The sequence below is a fragment of the Ciona robusta genome, chromosome 9 (genome assembly GCF_009617815.1).
Source record: "Ciona robusta chromosome 9, ASM961781v2".
NCBI lineage: Eukaryota > Metazoa > Chordata > Ascidiacea > Phlebobranchia > Cionidae > Ciona > Ciona robusta.
In genome coordinates, this window is record NC_143243.1 from 6986661 (window position 1) to 7010270 (window position 23610).

A 23610-nucleotide genomic window follows, 5' to 3' on the forward strand; every position below is an offset into this window, starting at 1 on the left:
CGCCCATAATCCATGATGGTTCGTCATCCATCAAATGCGAGGGAATTAGAACTCGTCGGCGGGTTTAAGGAGCGAGGCGGCCCCACTGCCGTACAGGTGGCACATGATGCACTGTCAACAGCGTTTATTGGGACTTACGAGAAACCTGAGCGCGCAGGGCCGACACTAATGCATTCCTGGTTCTGTTACGCAATCCAAACAACTTAAGCGTTCGATGATGCGGAAACCCATTGTTTCAGGCGAGCCCGGCCTAATTAGCTTTCTCGAAGAAACTGTGTTAAATCGTTGCTTTTAGGTGGTAACGTAAACTCAACGGAGTAATCGGCACTCAGTTCAACAAAATGAATGCAGGTCGTTAATTTCACAAAAGTGTGAGAATCATTTTGCGAATATTTTTCTGCTGAAAAGCGTCGGTTGAATTTTTTCTTCGTCAACAACTCTTTGTTGTGAGTCAAATTTCTTGAGCTGCATCGCGCAGTGTTGAGTTACGTCGCGGGCAGAATGCTGCCGATCGACCGTTGCCGAACCTACACGCTTGAGAAAAAGCGCTTTCCGTTCATGGCACGAGTATGGGTCTCTGTAGTCACGCTGCATGCTGCGAGGTCTTCTGTCGATCGCTGGTATCACTTATCAAGCGGTAAAACTCACTGTTTAGGTTTGAACGCTTGATGTGCAGCGTTTACAGTTAGTTAGAAAATTAAGTTAGAGCATTTGTTGGAAAGTAATTTATAGAGACGACATCGGGGTTAAATATTTATAAGTATTGATCTAAATTGGCCAGCAGTAGTATACGATTGGTCAGTTACGGTTAGTTAATGGGACAAGGTTTTAATGTGGATAAGGCGAATTCCAATTCAAGGCCTCGTCGAAAAAGCACAGCTTCGCAAATAGAGTTGTTTGCTCGCAAAATTTCGGAGGCAGCCGGCCCAGTAGTCTGCGGTTATGAATATTATTCCTGGTGTGGAAGTTATTAGCGTGACTCACCCCCGTTAATCCGACGATCAGCTCCCTAAGTTGCAAAAGGGCGAAAGGTGTATGTTGACACATTTATTAAGCGGTTCCTCTAAGCCAATTCTCTGGCGCCGAAAGACAAGAGGATTCTAGATCCCGTTTCAAAACACTTTCTCTTCAGGAAGAGTTAGATGTAGGAGCCGTATGTTGAATTAAGTACAATCATTGCAAGTAACTTATATACGGAACTTGCGTGTTAGTTTTTGGTGAGTGTTACTTTTATTATTTGTCGGATTATATTTATCACTGCGTCTTTTATAAAGTTTACGAAAAAACTTGCATTTTAGAACATTTAATTGCCTTTAAAAATGTTGACTAGAGTGTTTGAACAAGGTCTGTCGTGTAGAATATAATGTGTGTATATTGTCTGTGTCTTTGTGGTTATATAGAAAGTACGCCTTTTTAAAAATATGTTTTGTAAATTGTAAACAATGAATAAAAAGGCGGAGGTGTTGTTGTTAAACTCAAAGTTTATGTTCACGGTATTTTTACTTGTATAAAATTCGCGTGTCGTCGAATCGCTTCTTTTCTTCTATGGTTTCCGACAAAGAACTGGAACATAATAACACAAGTTATTGTGACGAAGCAAAGCATATCGATGACACCTTGCTGGTTATAGAATTTTCCCGTGGTCGTAATTATGATTGTTTGTTTAGCAAAATAATTTGACAGCCAGTCTTTGGAACGGCCGGCATGTAAATTGCGCGCAATCACGCGACGAAGGTTTTTGGTATATGGTCAATACAGACGAATTAACGTTAAAATATGAAAGTATTAGCGAATGTCAGACGGTGAGGTGTAACACCTGTTGTTTTCTTTGCCAACCGAGATTGTAAAAATTTGATTTCCGTTTACTGTCAGATTAAGGAATATGTTGAATCGGACAATTTTATCTTATAAACTATATTGTTTTAATATATATGGCGGAATGTACAGAAGTTTTATGACTTATTTTATACTTTATTTTAACTGTTTCGTGCAAACTAAAAATCAATGGTGTTTATATTTATGTTAAAATCCCAGAACATAAACCTGTTTTTAGTTCCCATTTGTGGGATTTTTTCTTGTTTGCCGCAAAGAGAGGGTTCCTGTTACTGAGTTACTTGGGCAGGAAGTTTTCGAGTATATTCAGGGTTGCTCCCGCCGGTAACAAGGTATCCAGTGTCTTGCAGCGCGTGAGAGCAGCGACATTTGGATGCAAACCGCTGATGCTTAACTTTATGGCGAGGTTTGTGCCATGATCCGAGTTATGTCTCAAAATATAGGGATTGTGTGTTTAATACCAGAAACCTGTTCATTCTGACAATCGGCAACACGTAAACGGCTGCGTTACATGACAGTAAATATGTAAAGCTAAAACTTTTACCGCAAGCGTGTGTTATATACATACATAACTTCAAGTCCCTAGCGTTGTTTTGTTATTGTATCCTCGCACTGGTGTCAATCAAAAATCACCGTAGCAGATCGTCGTTATTATCGGTTTACAAATACTTGACCGGGTACGCTTATTATTCCCATTATTTCACAACTAGAGCAATTTCCCAACCAATAGTATATGCGTGTACCCATCATATACGCATAGGCGTGGCGGACCATTATAGATTATAAGCGCAATGATTGAAGACTCGGTATCAAAATACAAAAAATCGTTCCCACATAATCTACTAATCGCATTATTTGTTCACGCTTGAAATTGTTGTTCGTTTATAAGCAACCCGTTTTGCGGCTTCTAAATTACTTTGGTTTGAAAATCGGTCTAAAGAAAATCCCGGTAATTAGCCATGAGCTTCAAGGTTCAGTAGGCCAATATATCTAACGATTATTGTGGCGTGTGTGCTGTCAAGGGTAAGCCAGGAATCAGATTTTGCTCAACGCTAAGTTTAGGGATGCAAGGAGAGAGCTTTGCTGTAATTGGATAACTGTGTTTGGGTCTTTGCGTTCCGAATTACTACAAAGATAAAAGGAATTTTGTGTACGTTTGGTGCGGCGCCTGTTGGCACTCAAAACCAGTTTCCGTAGCCTTGATTTCCCGGTTTACGTTTTGTGGCATTTAGTGGCGCGGGTTGCCAAAACTGAGTCTTTGATTACAAAACATTGGCGTCCAAGGCACGGATCGAACCCCTGTGGCAGCTGTGTTAAACCATCGGACTTTCCAGCAATGAAAGTTGCCAAATAAACACCGATGTGGTTGCATTTGATCTGTCTCTGTTTTTGTTTCTGTTTCCGCATAATTGTTTCGAATGTTGTAGTCGGGAGGTAGAAGACGCACAGTGTAATTTCACACGCACGATTTCAATTGTAACCTTATTAGGCAAATAAACCGTTCCCATTCAACGATTCCGCAGTTGTAAACGAAACGCTACAAATATACGGCAATGAATCCCAGATTTCAGCAATATGCAGTTCAACAAAATTGTGACTTTGCCTGATAATCATACAGCAAGTTCACGTTAGTACGATAATTTGGTAATTCGAAACGGCCATCAGTGTTTAGATTATTTTTAACTCAGTGAACCCGTGCTTTGGGTAACCTCCCGTTATGCATGAGATGACACTACTTGGGCCAGAAACTATTCGAAAACAAACCGCTCTCAGCGAAATTAAACTTGTTTTTATACAGACGGTTGTTCACGCCTTACCAGGTTTCGAGTGATGTGTACTGACACATAAAATCTGTCTCAGCGCTGTCTATATTTCGCCTATATATCGTATTAACACTTTTTTTCGCAGGTGTGAGTTTGAGTTTGTAGCTAATATGTGATACAGCTGAAAATTAAATATGAGAATCGGAATATTTATGTTGTTCAACATTCTGTGTGGATTATGCATTGCAGACAAACCAATAGTTAAAAGAATACCCGAAGAAAGTCCGAGAGGTAAGATGAAAACCATTATAACAGACACATATGTGGTAACTCATCCGTGATAGGGAGTTTTATGAAACAAAACATCCGTGGTATAAAGACTGTTGTTGCCTGTCACGTGGGGATAAGTAAGTTACCTACGTGGTAACTCGTAAGTTGGCACGAGGTGTATGAAACAGAACATCCGTGTTGTAACGACCGCCATTGCCACGCCATATGGCGATAAATATGTTAGATTTATTTGCAGGAAATTTGTTTGTTTCGGCAGGTACGAAGGTTGCAGACTTGCGACAGGAAATCGGAGTCTCGTTCCATGGATATCCGAACGTGATGTTTAGAGTCATGGAACAGTCGCTAGAGTTCGGGACCTCGCGTCCCTCTGTAACGGCACAATCTAACTGGGTAAAGGTGAACGCGAGGTCAGGTTTGATGACGGTGCAAGACAGAATAGATAGGGAGGAACTTTGTGGAGAACTCATCTCATGTGAACTCGTAGTGAAGGTTGGTCAAAGCTAAGCAACAATATTGTTGTTGAGCTTTCATGCGAGTTTTATACGCACACTTGACTTCATGGTTTCCAGTTCACGTGTTGGGTCGGCGCAGTTTTTACAAACTATTTCTAGACCCAGCTTATTACGACTTTAACTTTGACTTGTGCGTATCGAATATAGGGATAGAGCAAAGGCCCCGTTTTGTTATTTTATAATTAAAATATTTCTTTTATATATTATTAAAACCATAAGCATGGACGGTTAGTACAGTATAGCCATGTTTAAAATTCAAACATGTGTTTAAGAAAAACAAGTAATCTATTCATTTAAAACAGGTGCTTATGCTACCCAGACCCAACTTTCGTTTCATCACGGTTCGTGTAAACATTGATGACGTCAATGATAACAGTCCAATGTTTACGTCACCAGTCATCAACTTAAACGTGAGCGAGAGCACAGCACCTGGACACCAACTTAACCTAGATAGATTTCAAGCGACTGACGCGGATTTGGGTAAATCCGTTCACCCCCTTTTTCTGTACTTCTAATTTATTTTAATTTTTTCAATGAGCTGTTTTATGTGATGGTGTTATTTAGTTTAATTTGCTGATTGCTGTGATTTTGTGTTATTGTTTTGGGTGCGTTATGTTCCTATAAATTAGTATAATCAATTTTTATTTGGATTTAATGTAAATCCTATTATTTTAAATAGGCCACATATTTGAATCACGTGTATATAATCTTGTTGAAATAATTCTAAATTTAGTGCAGCACGTAAAATCGACCCTAGAGCAAGGACGGTTCACTTCAACGTTAAGAGTTTTCAGCTGATAGTATTTTATTTCAGGAAACAACTCGAAAATCTGGTATTCGTTGTCGCAAACCGAGAACTACTTCAGGATTAACTATTACGAAGTGAACGGAGTCTCCCGTTTAAGGCTTGTCCTTGGGAATCAACTTGGTAAGTTTATTAGGCGATGGTTTTGTAAATAAAGTGTCGAACCCTTTTTTTATTTTCAATGATTTTGTAAATGTCGCGGACATGTTTGTTAGAAATCCCAAAGATAAAACCAAATCGATATTTATTTGGCATCACGTTTTATTGCCGGGCGGGAATTTGTAATACAGCCACTGTGTTGGAGCAAATTAATTTGCACTGGTTGAATAAATTAATGCAATCCAGAGGGGATTATATTTTAGAGTTCTGGAGATTAATGAGTTTTTTTATAACGAGACTTTATCGATTTTCTAAAGATTGGCGAATGCTAGAAATAGGTTTGTCGAGGGTTTTATATATCAATTAAATTTTGGCTGAGCTAGTATACAGTGTATACTAATACTATTAATATTATATTGTTTATGAATTAAGAATAAAAATATTGGTTATTTTTTTATAAAGTATGGATACGAACGTCACGTGTTTTGCTATATACATCGTTTGAATATAAACTCGGACGAGAGTAGCAGAATATAAAAACCTTTCATGTTAGATCCTAATGTAAATACCCACATTAAACGGATCGTGTTTAAATTCCCATGATTCTTAAATTATGTAAGTTTCGTTTTTCTTCAGACTTTGAGACGACGCGAGTGCATCGTATGGTTCTAACAGCGCATGATTCGGGAGCTTTGTCCCGGTCTAGTGACGTTGAGGTCAAGATACACGTCATGGACGAAAACGACAACTATCCCATATTTGAACAAAAGGTGTGTACACGAAAAGTTTTGTTTTGAAAATCGGATTTTTCAAAAACAAAAAGTTTGTATACGAAAAAAAGGTTTTGGGAATACATCGGATTTTTTACATATAATTTAAAAATTATTTGCATATTTATGTCATACTATGGTTAATATTAACTTGTATATTCCTGTTTGTTAGCTCGCACAAAATAAATGGTGTGAGAGCCAAACATAAAACAAACGAAAAATATGTTTTTTATGCTGTTTATGAATTGTAAATTTATATGTTTTTAAGCCAGTTAATATCTGTATGGTAAAGTTTCTGGTATAAATATATAGTAGGTTAAGGGAAGTCATGAGGATACTGTTTTATATATTTTTTTAATGTTATTTTTTTACTGCCAAATGAGACGAGAAAATAGAACGAAACAATCTCCCATCTCCCCCACTCCACTATATATATTTTATTGTAATAAACAGTCATAAAAATGTTTTATTGTCAGAGCTATGACGCAAACCTCCGCGAAAATGACCCTCCAGGTCACGTGATTGTCCAAGTTCAAGCCACCGACAATGATAGTGGTCGTCGTGGGATTGTGAGGTATTTGATTGGTGGAGAAAATGGTGACGTGGACAAATCAAAATCGTCAATCAAGTGGCCAGTGACCATTAACCCTGACAACGGGTTTGTTACACTCCGGGAAAAACTCGACCATAAGAGACATGACGGGTGAGATTGGTTGCTCGTTTTCGTTCTGGATCATTTAATTGCAGTAGACGGAATACCGTATGTCTAGCTTTTAAAACAGTGGTGTGTGAATTTGAATTTCTGACACTTTTTAAAATAATTTTTCAATTTTGGAGATTAAAAAAATCGTTATTTTGACTATGAGAACAAAACAAAATATTCAATAGAATCAATGACAATCAACTCTTAAACAAATTTAACCAGAATAAATAATTCTTTTAGAAAATGTGAAGCTTACTTATAAATATTTTTTTTACCTTTTTCCAGGTTAAAAATACTTATTGAAGCTATAGATGGTGACCCTTTACGACCAAAGAAATCAAAAGTTATTCTTCGTCTTCATGTTGAAGATGTAAACGACAACGCTCCTGTTATTACGATCAACTATATTGTTAATAACGTGGACGATACGGGTACAGTTTATCTATGGCTGCTAAGTTAAGACCAAGCGCTACGAAATAAATATTCAATTAAAATCAAATTAATTCTATTTTTAAAAGAGATTGATGATGTAATTTTAGCCCACTATATATAAAAACGTATAACAACATCAATATTTCCATAGCTTACGTCATCGAATCTGCTCCAATCGGAACGTTCATAGGTCACGTGAGCGCCACGGATGCGGATGAGGGACCTAACAGTGACGTCACAATGAAAGCTGAGACCATCATCCCAGGAACGGAAGAAATTGGGAACTTGACTGGTAGGGTGTCTTGTCGTTGCTTTGATCATGATAGATGTTTGATTTGATACTAAAACATATAAAGAGAAAAGGTCTTCGCATGGCGAAGATAAATAAGACGAAATAGCTCTAGTCTAAACCCTTTCTCTTTATATACCACGGGTGTTCTGTTTCATACACCTCGTGCCTGCTTATTCGAGATACCGAACGTATATAACATTATGAGCGGTTATTTTGGGTGATTTTTTCATGTATTGCTGACAGTTCGGACAACCCATAAGAGCTGCCAAGTTGAAGCAACCTATATATACCTCCATCAACCGAATATATGCGCTTCATTTTACAATGTATTTATTTATACTTGTGTTTTCACTCGTTTAGCTTAAACTTCACGTTTTAGAGCCTGGGAACTTCGCTATTACAACCGAGAACTTGCTGGCAACTGATATTTTATTGGACAGAGAAGTAAAAAGTACCTATGACGTCATCATCACTGCTTGTGACAACGGTTCACCCGCACAGTAAGTTTATTTTGTAACATTCACTAGTGTGCGATGTTACGAAAGGCGGTTGTAAAACAGTAGTTTAGATTTTGCACTTAAATTTTATATATACTTTATCTATTATAATATATAGTTATAAAATCAATATATTATTCGTAAATAACGTAAACTTTATTATATCAATGTCTCGTCTGGCATACATGCCTGATAAACCAATTATACCTTTAAGTTCCATACGCTTATGTTACTCTTTATGTTCTTATTGTGTAACTATTATATACGTCATTAGATGCTCCAGACGCACAGTCCGTGTCGTCTTGTTGGACGTAAATGAGTTTACCCCTTCATTCCAACATCCGGACTTTGATTTGATCCTCCCGGAAGACACTCCAATTGGTTCAGTTATTGCTCACGCTTCTGCTGTGGATGGAGACTCCGAGAATTCACCAGCTTGGCGGTTAAACGAGGTGTCTATCTGGAATTAATGTAACTTGTTTATGCTTACGTGGTTGGATAAATACAGTCGATATAACACGGGTGTTCTATGTTTCATACACCGCGTACCCGCTTATCCGTTAATTACCACGTATTATTTAATCTTCAATATATTATGATTATGCTACGTGTTCTGTAACGTCGTAGTGACGCATGATACCCCATCACATTGCTAGTTTAAATTTCAACCCGTCATTCAAGCATGATTTACCGTTTGCATAATCAATTTAACCAACGTATAAAACACAGGACAACAAGATTGAACCGTCAACAAATGGAAAGGTCACATATGGTTTGTCTTTGGCTAAAATTGGTGAAAAATCTAGAGGAAAAATCCCGATCCGTATAAACCATGAAAGTGGCCAAGTCACATTAGTTCGATCTTTGGATTTTGAAACCCGGAAACACTGGAAGGTGAAAATTTCTTCAACCCAGCACTTAGAAGTTATATATTGTCCAATACAAAACATACAGTACAGATACAAATACTTAACACTTTGTTTTCTACAGTTTGTTATTACGGCAAGGGACGGTGGTAGTGTACGACGACAAAGTACACGGGTCTTAAACATCACAGTAATCGATGTGAACGACAATAGACCAATATTTACGTTCCCTGAAACAAGCAATACAACGGTGTTTGCTAGCGTCACCTCGCGGACACCAATTTTCGCAGAAATCCAGGTAATTAGATTTATTTACATATATTTTATTTATGTCTTTGAAAATAGTAACAATGATCAGATTAATTAGGAAAGTCAATGGATTAATATTGTGGCTTCTAATATGCAAGTCAATTTATTGGTTGAAACCCAAGGATATTTTAAAAATACTTTAAAACTAAATTATTTACATTACAAAAGGCGGTTGACTTTGACACTGGGACCAGCACCAACATCCGTTATTCATATCGGATCACTCATAAAGATGGTCGTAAAGTTCGCCACAAGCAATTTTCATCTTTATTCCATCTTAACGCGGTGACAGGACAATTCATTACTAAATTTAAAAGTCTTGACACTCAGAACTTGCTTGGGAGATATACCGCAACTATATCGGTAAATACATCTTTTTCGACCGACGATGTTGATTTTTCTAATTATTCGCGTTTTGTGTATTAATAAACATGCAGACTCTTGCAACATATTATTCAGTTTCAATAAAATGAGAATAATTGTTTTACTCTTCTTCGTGTTTTTACCATTTTCTCCAGTTGGACGGCGGTATCATGCAAATAGGTTTTCAATTACACTTGTAGGGGTATTTTTTCAATTCTAATATTTTTGCTAAATATTTTTTCTCTACAGGCGAAAGATCAGGGTATTCCCCCTATGACGTCAACTATAAAGTTGTACATTAACGTCATCACTGGGGAACCCCCACCGGGGTATGTACAAAAACCGAGTTCGCATGGAATACAGAACGATGCAACACCTTTCTCATCCACACCGTTTCTACTCGCAACCATACTCGGTGGAGTGCTCGTACTTTTCCTCATCATTATTGTAGCTGCTTGTCTTGTTCGGAAGAGGAGCAGAGAAAGAACGAAGAGGAAAAAAGAGAAGGTGAGTTCGCGAACTAATTACATGTTTCGGACGCGTGACTGTGAAGAGAAGAATGTTTTTTGGGCGGCAATTAAAAATCTGTGCAGTTTTATGAATTATTTAAGAAAATACATGCGCCTGTAAAGGATAGCAAAAAAATGACAGTAAGATTACTCGGCCCTCACCCACGTAGAGTATATTAAAATAGGTTTAAAATACATGCCTTTTAGCGTTTCTTAAACTGCTGGGGTAAATTTACCCCTATAGGGGCAATTTCCTCGTATATAGAAGGTAAAAGAGCTACCAATCAAAATCCACATCAGTTGACAAACCGCCATATATACACATTGGGGGTAAATCTGATAAGCATGTTTGCCAAAAAGGTAGAATATACAAAAAGTTTAAGAACCACTGCTGCCTTTAAACATTTATTAACCGCGGACTTTCTATATAGGAAGCGTCCTCACCCTCCATTCAGACAACAGCAACCCCCAATGATGACGAAACAACTTCTTTAACTCGACCAGATCTAAAGTTAAAACTCAATTCACCTTCCGATTCACGTCGTGAGACTGAGAGCACAAACCATTGGTCTCAGTAAGTAAATCAGAACCTTAAACAATTTTATATACGAGTTTCGCTAGTTTTATTAACTCCCGGCTTTTGCAAATTTTCCTATTATTTTATGCTTCATGTTATAATAATACTATTACGGTTTATAAAAAGAACGTTCAAGGTTTAACTGCTTGCATTGTTCATTACAAAGATTTTCTTTTTACAGTTTTTGTACAGCTTAACTTTCTACATAACTTTGTGTTACTTCTGTACAACTTGGCACGATTTTGAAACATTTCTTTGATTTCAGACACACCGCTTCAACCCGTCTCACAAGCGTTAGCTCAACCCCGGAACAACAATGTCGATTATGTGATGGCCCTACCACACCAGGCTCAATGCAAAGATACATTGGTTCACAGAGGCCAAGATATCCTTCGTTACCTCGAAGGTTTAACCCAGCAGAACACACACGTGAGTTTAAAACGTCGAATGATCCACGTTATGTGTTTGCCATTATCAGATAAAACATTTCTTGGCGCCATATGCCACACAGTGGTTAGTGCTGGGTCTGCCTTTAGTTAAGGGGATACGAGTGTTCGAGGCCTGACGCTGCTACCATTCCAGCAGAACACACACGTGAGTTTAAAACGTCGAATGATCCACGTTATGTGTTTGCCATTATCAGATAAAACATTTCTTGGCGCCATATGCCACACAGTGGTTAGTGCTGGGTCTGCCTTTAGTTAAGGGGATACGAGTGTTCGAGGCCTGACGCTGCTACCATTGTGACATATGTGTTCCTGGCCAAGACACGGCAATTGTTTCAGTCCAGTTGTCAAAACTCTTGGCCATACATAAAAAACAAAACAAAAATAACCACCCACAAAACTGGAACTGTGGTAATTCGTAAGCGAGCACAAGGGGTATGAGACAGAACACCCGTGTTATAACGGCTATACCATTGCATCGCCCTTAAAAATACCTAATAAATTTCATTCACCTTTAAAAGTCTCAACGGGACTAAACTATTTAAATCTTCTAGTATACGTTGACATGCGAGATCCCCGCACCCATCCAGAGGATTACGCGTTGCCTGAGATGCCGATGGAGATGATGGCAATGGGTGATAAGTGCACTGAGTTGTGTAAAACATATGGACACTGTGATACGTGCTGGATGCCAAGCTCAGGTGAGTTTGAATTACGGCACGGTAGCAATTGATGAAATGAATCAATAAGCGACTTTTTTTTATTTTTTTTTCGGTCACTTTATGACAAAAATGGGTCACTTTTGACAAATCGGTAACTTTATTATTTCTTTTCGGTCACTTTATAACAAAAATCGGAAGGTTTACAGAAGTAAATGAACCGAAAGTAGTTATAACACGCCTGCGGATAGAACAGAAATTTAAAAACTGTTCAACAAAAAGCTTTACTGTTACAGTTTAAATTGTAGCGTTAAATTTTCGAAAATCATAGTTCCCTAGCATTTAGTGTAATTAGAAACCATTTACTCTATAACTTTCAAAGGTTTTCCCGTGGAGCAGACGAGCCAAATTCCAAATGACGTCACAACACCATGGCAACCAAAGTTCTCCGCCACGAGGAAGGATAGCGGATGTTCTGTCGAAACTATGTCGTCCGCGCTCTCTTATTACAAGCTGACGCGGTCTGAGCAACAGCGACGTCGTAATGATGACACACTTCCAGACCTTGTAGCGAAGGGGCGTACAGCCATGGGCAGTGACGCTAATTCTTTGATGTCTTCAACAAACTCTTCAGGAGCGTCATCGACACGCACCGGTGACCTTAAACATACGTCATCAATTCAAAAATCGCCAACTCATCGGGCTTTGAAAAAGTCCAACAGCGATATAGGGTATGAAGCGAAACACGCAACACCACGGCAGGTCGTTATTCCTAATAGCCTATCCACACAATGCTAAAGTCGCCTCCCTGGTGTTCCATATGGTATACGAGTTGAGATATTTATTTCAACCCAATCATACACAACCGAATCCCAACATACCATAGTGCAGTTCCATATATATATATTGATCAACTATAACGCTATTCTCTGTTTGATATGTTTAATTGCAATAAAGCTATTAAATTCAGCTTCGGCAAAATGTTTCTGAACGTTAAAATCAAAGACAAAATGTAAAAAATGTGTGGTAACAAGATACAATTGTGTCACGCATTCTCTGCGTAACAAACACGCGGGTTTGGAAGTTTTATTTCATCTGGTGACGTCACTGGAGATATTCGTCTTGATCGAGTGCTCTGGAGCGTTGGGTTGGAAATGTTTCTACCTCGTATCGATTTCCACATACGTTTGAAAATCGAAACGGTCTCTTTCCGCATTTTGCTGCAATTTAAAAAAAGTCTTTGAAACTAAGGATTGTTTGTCGTTAATTTGAAAAAGTCGGTTTTGTAATAATGAAGTGTAAGAACGGTAGTTTAGAGTTGCTGATTACCTCGAGGCAAGGTTGTAGAACACAGGGTTGAGGCATTCGCTAACCCTTAAGCAAGTATGTTGCGCCATTGCGAACCACCAATCAAATACCTTTGCTTTGTAAGATTGTTTAAGTGTGGTGTTTGAGGTGTAGAAGTGGTAAGCTGTGAAAAAGGCAATTAGAGAGCCACGTTTTACGCAAGAGCTGATTGCAATTATGTGATAAACATTAGGCAGTAAGTGTTTCGTCTTGCACAAGAACTGCTCACTATACACCAGTTAGCAGCAGAAGCGGTTTAAACGGACTACTGAACTGTAAAGTATGTGGTATGTAGTTCAGTAACGGTAAAGAATATGGTATTATTGAGTTGCTAGTGTAAGTTTGGTGACTAAATAAGTTTTAGTTTTGTGAATTGCTTACCAGTATGTGGTACGTAGCCAAGTAGGAACGAACCCACTATAAGTGAAAGTTGTAGAACTACTTGCATCTCTTTCTTGCGTCGTTTTGCTTCGGCTGTGTCGCATTTATCAGTAGAACCAGCTTGGAAGCCTGAAGGTATTTATAAAATATTGAATGGATAGATATTCAAATTCTACTTTATCCTGGCGTGTCCGGAATACGACAGTCTTTAAACACGGGGTGCCGACTTATTACGAGTTACCAAGTATGTTATTAAACAAAAATACACAAGGAAAGTTTTGGCAATTACGTAACTTTTAAAGATACACATAATGTCGAATAGAATAGATGGTGTAACATAACGTAGTTCACGAACAAGGTTAGGATGGTGATTTTGTTATTTGTTTCGACTCTTCAGGTTTTCACACCTGTTCATTATAACGTTCGTTGAAGCAATTTCAGAGTGTCGCTGGTTTATTTTAATACTAAGTAATGCACTGGTGTCAAGTGTCCCGGGCAATATGACAAATTAATTGCAAGTAGCTCCGTAGGAAACATTAGATTACAACCAGGTGCAGTCTAGACTTCATAGGTTTACTGGGAAAGCTTTTGACGCGATTAAACACCATTTCTCCTTAACTGTTTTAGCACCTGCTTTAAATAGCTTGGTCTCGCACTTTTGACTCGTTTTTTTAGTTACATTTAAATTGAACATACATAAAGTGGTGATAATCATATTAAATGTAAAAGCCATGTTATGTTTATATACGTACTGATAATCGTTTGTCGTCTTGACCTTCTTTTAAAAAGTAAGGATATGATGTAAATTGAGATAACGATTACGAGCAGCATCGGGACGTAAAACATAATGCTGTAAGCGATGGCAGTGTAGTAGCGGAACGGCTTGAACCTGTTAAATATGGTTTTGATTAGAACCAGTACACCGATATTGAAATGCGTGGCTTACCATTGTAAGCAGAGAGTACAGGAAGGCCATTTTGAAGTCATCGGAGTTTTAGAGTCCTTGGCGCGAAACATAAGTGAGAATGGAATAAAACCGACCACAAAACAAAGAAACCATACGAACCCCACGATAATCTTTAAAAGTTAAAGTAATTTTGCAATAGAGAATAATAAACAAGTGGGGGAACATGGGACACTGTTTTACTCTATTTTCTCGTCCCATTTAGTCACGTTTAGGAATGAACAAAGAACCATATACAAGGTAGCACTATTCGCATAAATCCCACTAGGTCTTTTCACCCATGTAGAAGTAGAAGGAATAGTATTAAAAACGGTTCAATACCTTGACGTGCTTTATTTTGAGTTTGTAGTACAGGGTTGGCGCCCTAATCGAGATTAACCGGAAAGCAGCAAACAGAAAAATGTGAAGCGTCGTGACGTAAGAGGTCAATAGTTCAGTGCCGAAATATACCTAACATAAAATCATTACGTCACTAGCTGTATAATCTACTAACATTTGTACTAGGTTGGGGTAAAATGGTAAATATTTTTGTTTTCAGTACTACATATAGTTAAGTTCAGAATATTAATGCGTAATTAAGTGTGGGAAACATACCTTTAGCAGAACCGCATCCTGATTATATACAGACTATAAACTTTATATAAATAACGTATAGATTTATTTCACAGTTACACTGATGAACTATCATACTGCTGTGACATTCTTGTTAATATAATGTAATATTTAGACATATATTTTACCTTGCAAATGGCTGTAGAAATTTTCCACCCTTCAAACCCCCATGTACGACGATATAGAAATAAAGGACTGATCAAAGCGGAAATCAAATCCGATACGCAAAGACTCAAAATCAAGCAGTTAAATATTGATCTGTAAATCAGAGAAACTAATAGTAATTTTGTTGTAAAATTATAAAACTAAATGTTTGTCTACTAACTTTAATTTGGTTGACTTTGCGATCACTATTATTGTCATAACATTCGACACGATTCCGAAAATCGACAACGGGATAAGAATTGAAGCAGTTATTGCTATGGATTCTTTCGTGAACGGAAGACGCGCAAAACTGCAAAATTTCGGTGATAAAAAATACAGTACATCTATGATATATTTGGTGCAATAAAAATGCCCATATAATCGTTACCTTTGCGGCGTTGATAAATTGATTCCTGAACTCGCTGTTGTGGTGTCCATCGTTCACGTATGGTATAAAATGCCAAGTTGCTTTTTCTGAGCCATCTTTTATATCCAGTTCTAAACAGATAATTGCAAAAATATTTAAGAGTATTTAGTTTACACACCCATATTTCGAAGGTGCGTCTGCTTGTTTGTTTGTTTTCAAGACCTCGCCCACTGTTCTCTTGCTACAGTGCAGTTTAATACTGCGTCTACCAACTAGGCTGAAGTAAACATCACAACCATTATCACTGCTAATGTTTATCATATTTATGCAAATTTTTAGCGGGCTGACATTCTTTGGTTGCTTCCGGGCAAAGCAATGGTTGCCACAACCGCAAAAATGTTCTTTTTTTCGCTACTCATTTATCGTAAAAAAAAACGAATAAGGGCGAATATCAGGAGACGCAACGCCCCGGCCACGATTATTTAACCACAAATCCGCATCCAAAATAAACTTTTTTCGTCGAAACATAAACATTCGAAATTCGTTTGTTTTATACAGTAAATAAACGTGCTTAAACCCCCTTGATATTTACGTAACATCAACAACAACAGTGGCCGGTGTTTATTTTTGTTCCGGGTTCGGCTACAGCCCGTAACTATCGTTTGTGGAATCGTAAAGATATTGATATAAATTACTGTAGGGCAAGATGGGACATGTTATTATTCTTTTTTCTCGTTTCATTTGGTAGTAATTAAGGAAGAGTTACAGAATTATCTCCCCGATGCCCGCCGTTGCCCCCGCGACCATACAAAAACGTTTTTAATTGTTAAATCACGATGAAACAAATATGGTATTCCGGTGCTAACAGTTCGTGAGCGTTGGGTGCTTCATCTTACCCCACGGTATTATTTATCGTCGCATTTTAGTAAAGCCTTGAAATGCTGTATGTTTTTGTATACAAACCATGGGTTTTTAGTCATATTAGACTAAGTTTTGTCGCATTTTCCACCGTAAACTTACACTCATTCACTTACGTTTGTAACGTATTCACCCTACAAACCACACAAACATTGAATTGGTTTGGCACATGAGTGACGTCACCGCGCAAGCGCACTAGCATTACATGTAAGAAGCTGGCGCATGTTATGGGTAAACGTTAATTTATACGTCTCATTTCATTCTTTGGATTTTACTACTTCACCCTACCTCGAAATTATGAGAATTGGAACAATTTATATCGTTTGTAAATGGCAACACAAGGTAAAGGGGCGTGTTATGTGCATTTCTATGAAACGTTGGTATTCAGTTTGGACTTTGGATCCAAAAGTAAACGTAGTGTGTGAATAGAAGTTCAAAAGTTTACGGTACCATTACAGAGCAGTTTCACCAGAACCTCGTAGTTCAATGGGATGAAAGCTGTTTGAGAATCTGTTTTACGCGGCAGTAAGATACTAAAAGGTAGTTTTAGTTAAGTTGTCAATATTAAAGTAATGAAGTTAATGTTATTGTGAGGAAAATAGAAAATTCCTTTTCACTTTAAATATTTTTGTACTGCTGTAGAATGTTCTGTGGTGTTAATGAAAATAATTGTTAATGTATCTTTTTGTTTAGGTTTTATAATTGTCATTTAGGATGTCGGCAGTTTTACCCCCAATGTTGCGATCTGTGTCCAAGCTCCGTCCCCGCCAGTTAAAACGTCTCATCAGCACTTCGTCTGCTGCAGCTTCAGAATTTAGAAAAGAAGGATTTCAAAGCGGGAGATTTACTGATATTGGAACAAGGCAAATTTTCAATGAAGATCACGATATGTTCCGAGAGTCGGTGAGAAAGTTCTACCAAGAGGAAGTTTTGCCATATCATGACCAATGGGAGGAAGAAGGCCAAGTAAGCAGGGAACTGTGGCTTAAAGCTGGGGATATGGGGATCCTGGGGGTTAATACACCAGAGGAACATGGTGGAATTGGTGGTGATTGGTTATCTGCTGCTATAGTACATGAAGAACAAGGTTACGTCAATTGCTCGGGTCCAGGTTTTGCTCTGCACTCTGATATAGTGATGCCGTACATCACTAAGTACGGGACGCCGGAACAAATTGAGAAATATATTCCTGACATGACTGCTGGCAAGAAAATTGGTGCAATTGCGATGACTGAACCTGGTGCTGGTAGCGATTTACAGGTGTATTTCCAACTACATTTTTTTACTATAGGCTAGTCTAATATTAACATAACCATCCAAGTTTATCAAAAGCTTAATATAGCCTTGAAATTTCATTGACAATACATTGGTGAGAATCCCAATACTTGTGGACTTATTCAATAAAAAATTCACCTTTTATTATTCACCTATATTACAACAATAGTGTTTTAATAAAAACAACACTTTTATACAATGTAGATGTACACTACATTATCACATAATATTTTATCATGTAATCATGTACCATGCTTCCTATTTAGCAACTGAAGGATAGTTATTTGTGTAGGTTTCCGCTGTGTTTTTATTTAGGGTGGGCACTAGGCATCTGTAAAGGGGTTTAAAAACTTATAATACACATAACAGTCAAATAGTATGAAATATACTTTTTTGCTAGCCGGACCTAAAACTGACACTAACAAATATCCATTCCCAGTGGTGACTTGCAGTTCAAAGAAAAATAAATCTTATTCTAAATTCCAAGCACTTTGTTTCAGGGTGTTCGTACTTTTGCGAAGAAAGATGGTGATGACTGGGTTCTTAATGGAAGTAAAGTGTTTATCACAAACGGTTGGATGGCAGATGTCGTTGTTGTTGTTGCTATCACGGATAAAGAAGCAAAATCTGCAGCTCATGGAATAAGTCTTTTCCTTGTAGATGGTGATAACCCAGGATTTATCAAGGGAAAAAAATTGAAGAAAATGGGACTCAGAGCACAGGTAATGCTAATCATATATAAAATTAAAAACCTTGTGTAAATTTTCAATAGTTTCATATCAACAATACTGAGTCATAAAAGTGATACACATTACACAAGCACACGTACATATGGTATGTGTAATGTTCAGGACGACTGGGTTAATGTCCATTTGAAATGGTGACATTTGTATTGGCTGACATTTGTTTTGACACCCTTGTTTTAAATCAAACTTCAAAGTATGTTCTATGTTGTATTCGTTGCATTAGTTAAAAATGAGGTTTTCCATTTTAGCAATGTTGGGTGCAGCTGTAATATAGAAATATTACTCCAGATTTTACTGCTTATTTAAAAATGTGTATCCTATGGTATACGTTATCACAGCTTACTGGATTGGAGTAATATTTCTCTATTTTATTACAGGACACAGCAGAACTGTTTTTCGAAGACTGTCGCTTACCTTCAAGTGCATTACTGGGTGGAAAAGCAGGTCTGAACGCCGGGTTTTACCAGTTAATGCAGGAATTGCCCCAAGAACGACTTCTCATCAGCAACTTATGCATGGCTGCATGTGAATTCATGTTCGAGGAGACGAGAGATTACGTGAAGCAGAGAAAAGCTTTTGGGAAAACTCTCTCCAAGCTGCAGACAATCAAGCACACTTTGGCTGAAATTAAAACAGAGGTAAGAGAAAATTGAAGGGTGGAATATTTAAGGATTTTTGTTTTTCGCTCTGCCACCCAAGTAGAGTTAAATATATGATGTATATCAAATATGTTGTTTGTAACAGGAAAATAACAGAAAAAGAAACTAATAAAATAGATCAATAATATAAATTTTATATTTATAAATTATATATGGACTGTATGGCAAATTATAAATTCCTATAAATGTGAATTTTCCTTTGTATTTGGGTGGACTAAAACAAATTTCTCTTTTTTACAAAACAGACTGCAGTTGCAAGGGGATTCTTGGATCGTTGCAATGATCTTCATAACCAGAGGAAGCTTGACACGTCAACTGCATCCATGGCAAAGTATTACGTTACTGACCTCAACAACACTGTAGCTTACAGATGCGTGCAGTTGCATGGTGGTTGGGGTTACATGTGGGAATACCCCATCTGCAAAGCGTATGTTGACGCACGTGTTCAAACCATCTATGGTGGCAGCAACGAAATTATGAAGGAGCTTATTTCTCGAGATATCGAAAAGGATGTGTAGCTGCTTGTTCTTCCTATAATGACAATTTAATTCCTTTCCGTTTAATTTAATTCTATCGATGTTGTATATATTATTTTCCAAAATTTTTGAAATGTTGTTCAAATTTCTTGTTTATTTGTAAAACAAATAGTTCCAATTTTCAATTCTAACTTGAGACTGTTTACAGTTTGTTGTTGAATGCATGCGAGAAAGTAAATATTGATAATATCGATTTGGTGTGTCAAAGGTTTTTGTTATGTCAAAATAAAATATCTTTGTTTGTCATAAAGAAATCTGAGAGTCTAAATCTCTGAAAATTAAAATAGATTTACTTCTAAATGTTTTAGATGATATTTATGTCTGGTGGGAATAAGTGCAGAGAAATAAAATTATTTAGGAATGTAATAAATATTCTGCAGCAGGCAAGAATTTTTATACCAAAACAATAACGAGAGAGCAAAGTATTAATGAGTGAGCACGTGTTAAATTATTAGAATATTAATAATTAATCCTTTCACTACAACATTCTACAAAGCTCAATCAAAAACAAACCAGAAGCCATGTGGAGCTATAGAATGCATATTTATACATACCCATAAAGATCTATGATGTATGAGGATTGAGTGATTGGTAAAGAATATCAGTAATTATGCTTTGTACAACCGATGCATGTGTTGGCTCAAACTAGTTAACCTTGTCGTCGCTAAAAGGCGTTTGTTTTGAGTAATTAGGACAAACTATGATTTCAGTAAACACAGTAGGTATTCATCACGCTTACAACATTATAATTAGGTTAAAATTTTGGCCATGTCTTAACATGTTTTTTTTTAACTTTTTTTTTAAGATTTGTCGATGCCGTGTCATTTACCAAAATATTATATTTTTCCATGTTTGGCCAAATATTTATTCATGTTTTCTTTCCCATCGTTTTCCCGGAAAAAGTCCGATTTTTTGCAGAAGTCGAAAATGTAAAATTTAACCTCAACGCATGATATGTTATTAGTACCAAAACTCGAAAAGTTCGATATTTTTGCAAAAGTTGAAAATGTGAAATTCCACCCCAACGCATGATACCGGTATCATGTGTTAGTACCAAATCTCGAAAAAAAAATTTTTTTGCAAAAGTCGAAAATGTGAGATTTGACCCCAAGCCATGATAACGGTATTATGTGTTGGTACCAAATCTCGAAAAATTCGATTTTTTGCAAAAGTCGAAAATGTGAAATTCCACCCCAACGCATGATACCGGTATCATGTGTTACTACCAAAACTCGAAAAATTCGATTTTTAGTTAAAGTTGAAATTGTGAGATTTGACCCCAACGCATGATACCAGTATCGTGTGTTAGTACCAGAACCCAAAAAAATCGATTTTTTGCAAAAGTTGAAATTGTGAGATTTGACCCCAACGCATGATACCAGTATCATGTGTTAGTATCAGAACCCAAAAAAATCATTTTTTTGCAAAATTCAAAAATGTGAAATTACCTCCCAGAGCATGATACCGGTATCATGTGTTAGTAACACACGCGAAAAATTTCAATTTTTTGCAAAAGTGGAAATTTAGGGATTTAACCCCAACGCATGATACTGGTATCATGTGTTAGTACCAGAACCCAAAAAAATCATTTTTTTGCAAAAGTTGAAATTGTAGGATTTGACCCCAACGCTTGATACCAGTATCATGTGTTAGTATCAGAAACCAAAAAAATCGATTTTTTGCAAAATTCGAAAATGTGAAATTCCCTCCCAACGCATGATTATCATGTGTTAGTAACAAATCTCGAAAAATTTCAATTTTTTGCAAAAGTCGAAAATGTAAGATTTGACCCCAACGCATGATACTGGTATAATGTGTTAGTACCAAATCTCGAAAAATTCGATTTTTAGTAAAAGTTGGAATTGTGAGATTTGACCCCAACGCATGATACTGGTATAACGTGTTAGTACCAAATCTCAAAAAATTCGATTTTTTGCAAATGTCGAAAATGTAAGATTTGAATGAATGAATGAATGAATGTAACTTACTTTATCCTCGCGTGGCCGGAAAACGACAGTCGTTATCACACGGGTTTAACACCTCGTGCCAGCTTACGAGTTGCCATGTATGTTACTTTGTGGGTGATTATTTTTTTTTTGGATTTTTTCATTTTTTTTATGTATGGCTGTTAATTTGGACAACCCATTAGTGACCACTGGGTTGAAGCAATTGCCGTTAAGTGTCTTGCCCAAGGACACATACGCCCACAATGGTAGCAGCGACGAGCCGTGAACCCATTACCTAATGGTTACAGGCAGGCGCGCTAACCACTACGCCACGGCGCCGGGTAAGACCTCAACGCATGATGCCGTTATCATATGTTAGAACCAGAAGTCAAAAAAACGATTTTTTTGCAAAAGTCGAAAATGTAAGATTTGACCCCAACTCATGATACCCGTATCATGTGTTAGTACCAAATCTCAAAAAATTCGATTTTTAGTAAAAGTTGGAATTGTAAGATTTGACCCCAACGCATGATACTGGTATCATGTGTTAGTACCAAATCTCGAAAAATTCGATTTTTAGTAAAAGTTGGAATTGTGAGATTTGACCCCAACGCATGATACTGGTATCATGTGTTAGTACCAGAAGTCAAAAAATCGATTTTTTTGCAAAAGTCGAAAATGTAAGATTTGACCCCAACGCATGATACTGGTATAATGTGTTAGTACCAGAAGTCAAAAAATCGAATTTTTGCAAAAGTCGAAATTGTGAAACTCCACCCCAACGCATGATACCGGTATCATGTGTTAGTACCAAATCTCGAAAAATTCGATTTTTAGTAAAAGTTGGAATTGTAAGATTTGACCCCAACGCATGATACTGGTATCATGTGTTAGTACCAAATCTCGAAAAATTCGATTTTTAGTAAAAGTTGGAATTGTGAGATTTGACCCCAACGCATGATACTGGTATCATGTGTTAGTACCAGAAGTCAAAAAATCGATTTTTTTGCAAAAGTCGAAAATGTAAGATTTGACCCCAACGCATGATACTGGTATCATGTGTTAGTACCAGAAGTCAAAAAATCGATTTTTTTGCAAAAGTCGAAAATGTAAGATTTGACCCCAACGCATGATACTGGTATCATGTGTTAGTACCAGAAGTCAAAAAATCGATTTTTTTGCAAAAGTCGAAATTGTAAGATTTGATCCCAACGCATATGATACCGTTATCATATGTTAGAACCAGAAGTCAAAAAATTCATTTTTTGCAAAAGTCGAAAATGTAAGATTTGACCCCAAGGCATGATACCGGTATCATGTGTTAGTACCAAATCTCGAAGAATTCGATTTTTAGTAAAATTCGAAATTGTGAGATTTGACCCCAACGCATGATACCGGTATCATGTGTTAGAACCAAATCTCAAAAAAATTCATTTTTTTGCAAAATTTAAAAATGTAAGATTTGACCCCAACGCATGATACCGGTATCATGTGTTAGTACCAAATCTCGAAGAATTCGATTTTTAGTAAAATTCGAAATTGTGAGATTTGACCCCAACGCATGATACCGGTATCATGTGTTAGAACCAAATCTCAAAAAAATTCATTTTTTTGCAAAATTTAAAAATGTAAGATTTGACCCCAACGCATGATACCGGTATAATGTGTTAGTACCAGAAGTCAAAAAAATCGAATTTTTGCAAAAGTCGAAAATATGAAATTCCACCCCAACGCATGATACCGGTATCATTTGTTAGTACCAAATCTCGAAAAATTCGATTTTTAGTAAAAGTTGGAACTGTGAGATTTGACCCCAACGCATGATACCGTTATCGTATGTTAGAACCAGAAGTCAAAAAATTTATTTTTAGTAAAAGTCGAAAATGTAAGATTTGAACCCAACGCATGATACCGGTATCATGTGTTAGTACCAAATCTCGAAAAATTCGATTTTTTGTAAAAGTCGAAATTGTGAGATTTGACCCTAAC

At 37.1% G+C, this 23610-nt stretch overlaps 3 protein-coding genes across 7 annotated transcripts; 2 read left to right on the forward strand and 1 right to left on the reverse strand.

Moving 5' to 3' along the window:
- Window positions 1-2652: 2652 nt before the first annotated feature.
- On the forward strand, window positions 2653-12696 carry LOC149731781 (protocadherin alpha-4-like). 2 transcript variants are annotated; one of them, XM_089884261.1, is made up of 18 exons: window positions 2653-3887; window positions 4144-4376; window positions 4702-4879; window positions 5214-5327; window positions 5940-6073; window positions 6550-6776; window positions 7062-7207; window positions 7360-7500; window positions 7880-8000; window positions 8272-8449; window positions 8727-8891; window positions 8988-9161; window positions 9341-9535; window positions 9785-10042; window positions 10476-10618; window positions 10887-11050; window positions 11622-11768; window positions 12126-12296. In XM_089884261.1, exons 1-18 carry the CDS (start codon window positions 3791-3793, stop codon window positions 12143-12145), a joined length of 2835 nt encoding a protein of 944 aa, XP_089740387.1. In that variant the 5' UTR covers window positions 2653-3790; the 3' UTR covers window positions 12146-12296. The 2 variants fall into 2 exon arrangements, with proteins under 2 accessions (XP_089740387.1, XP_089740385.1); XM_089884259.1 differs by having other exon boundaries at window positions 2818-3887; window positions 12109-12696.
- Window positions 12655-15720, reverse strand: LOC149731782 (growth hormone secretagogue receptor type 1-like). 3 transcript variants are annotated; one of them, XM_089884318.1, is made up of 9 exons: window positions 15563-15720; window positions 15356-15484; window positions 15159-15288; window positions 14740-14868; window positions 14401-14531; window positions 14207-14343; window positions 13455-13583; window positions 13056-13197; window positions 12655-12946 (listed from the first exon to the last, which is right to left on the reverse strand). In XM_089884318.1, the coding sequence occupies exons 1-9, from the start codon at window positions 15610-15612 to the stop codon at window positions 12772-12774; spliced, it is 1152 nt and encodes a 383-aa protein (XP_089740444.1). In that variant the 5' UTR covers window positions 15613-15720; the 3' UTR covers window positions 12655-12771. The 3 variants fall into 3 exon arrangements, with proteins under 3 accessions (XP_089740444.1, XP_089740446.1, XP_089740445.1); XM_089884320.1 differs by lacking the exon at window positions 14740-14868; XM_089884319.1 differs by lacking the exon at window positions 15356-15484 and having other exon boundaries at window positions 15563-15687.
- LOC149731783 (long-chain specific acyl-CoA dehydrogenase, mitochondrial-like) lies at window positions 13452-19929 on the forward strand. 2 transcript variants are annotated; one of them, XM_089884309.1, is made up of 5 exons: window positions 13452-13589; window positions 17173-17719; window positions 18235-18456; window positions 18858-19118; window positions 19385-19929. In XM_089884309.1, the coding sequence occupies exons 2-5, from the start codon at window positions 17174-17176 to the stop codon at window positions 19655-19657; spliced, it is 1302 nt and encodes a 433-aa protein (XP_089740435.1). In that variant the 5' UTR covers window positions 13452-13589; window position 17173; the 3' UTR covers window positions 19658-19929. The 2 variants fall into 2 exon arrangements, with proteins under 2 accessions (XP_089740435.1, XP_089740433.1); XM_089884307.1 differs by lacking the exon at window positions 13452-13589 and adding an exon at window positions 16858-16999.
- The last annotated feature ends 3681 nt before the right edge of the window (window positions 19930-23610 follow it).

What these genes read in the sequence shown, in the direction of transcription:
- LOC149731782 (XM_089884318.1), bottom strand. Translation starts at nt 15,612, where the DNA reads ATGGACACCACAACAGCGAGTTCAGGAATCAATTTATCAACGCCGCAA. An exon ending in AATTTATCAACGCCGCAAAG is followed by an intron (nt 15,485 to 15,562) that starts GTAACGATTATA and finishes GAAATTTTGCAG; the next exon opens with TTTTGCGCGTCTTCCGTTCA. An exon ending in TGTACTCTCTGCTTACAATG is followed by an intron (nt 14,344 to 14,400) that starts GTAAGCCACGCA and finishes CATATTTAACAG; the next exon opens with GTTCAAGCCGTTCCGCTACT.
- LOC149731781 (XM_089884259.1), top strand. Translation starts at nt 3,791, where the DNA reads ATGAGAATCGGAATATTTATGTTGTTCAACATTCTGTGTGGATTATGC. An exon ending in GACCATAAGAGACATGACGG is followed by an intron (nt 6,777 to 7,061) that starts GTGAGATTGGTT and finishes ACCTTTTTCCAG; the next exon opens with GTTAAAAATACTTATTGAAG. An exon ending in AGCACAAACCATTGGTCTCA is followed by an intron (nt 10,619 to 10,886) that starts GTAAGTAAATCA and finishes CTTTGATTTCAG; the next exon opens with ACACACCGCTTCAACCCGTC.
- LOC149731783 (XM_089884309.1), top strand. Translation starts at nt 17,174, where the DNA reads ATGTCGGCAGTTTTACCCCCAATGTTGCGATCTGTGTCCAAGCTCCGT. An exon ending in AAATGGGACTCAGAGCACAG is followed by an intron (nt 18,457 to 18,857) that starts GTAATGCTAATC and finishes ATTTTATTACAG; the next exon opens with GACACAGCAGAACTGTTTTT. An exon ending in TGGCTGAAATTAAAACAGAG is followed by an intron (nt 19,119 to 19,384) that starts GTAAGAGAAAAT and finishes TTTACAAAACAG; the next exon opens with ACTGCAGTTGCAAGGGGATT.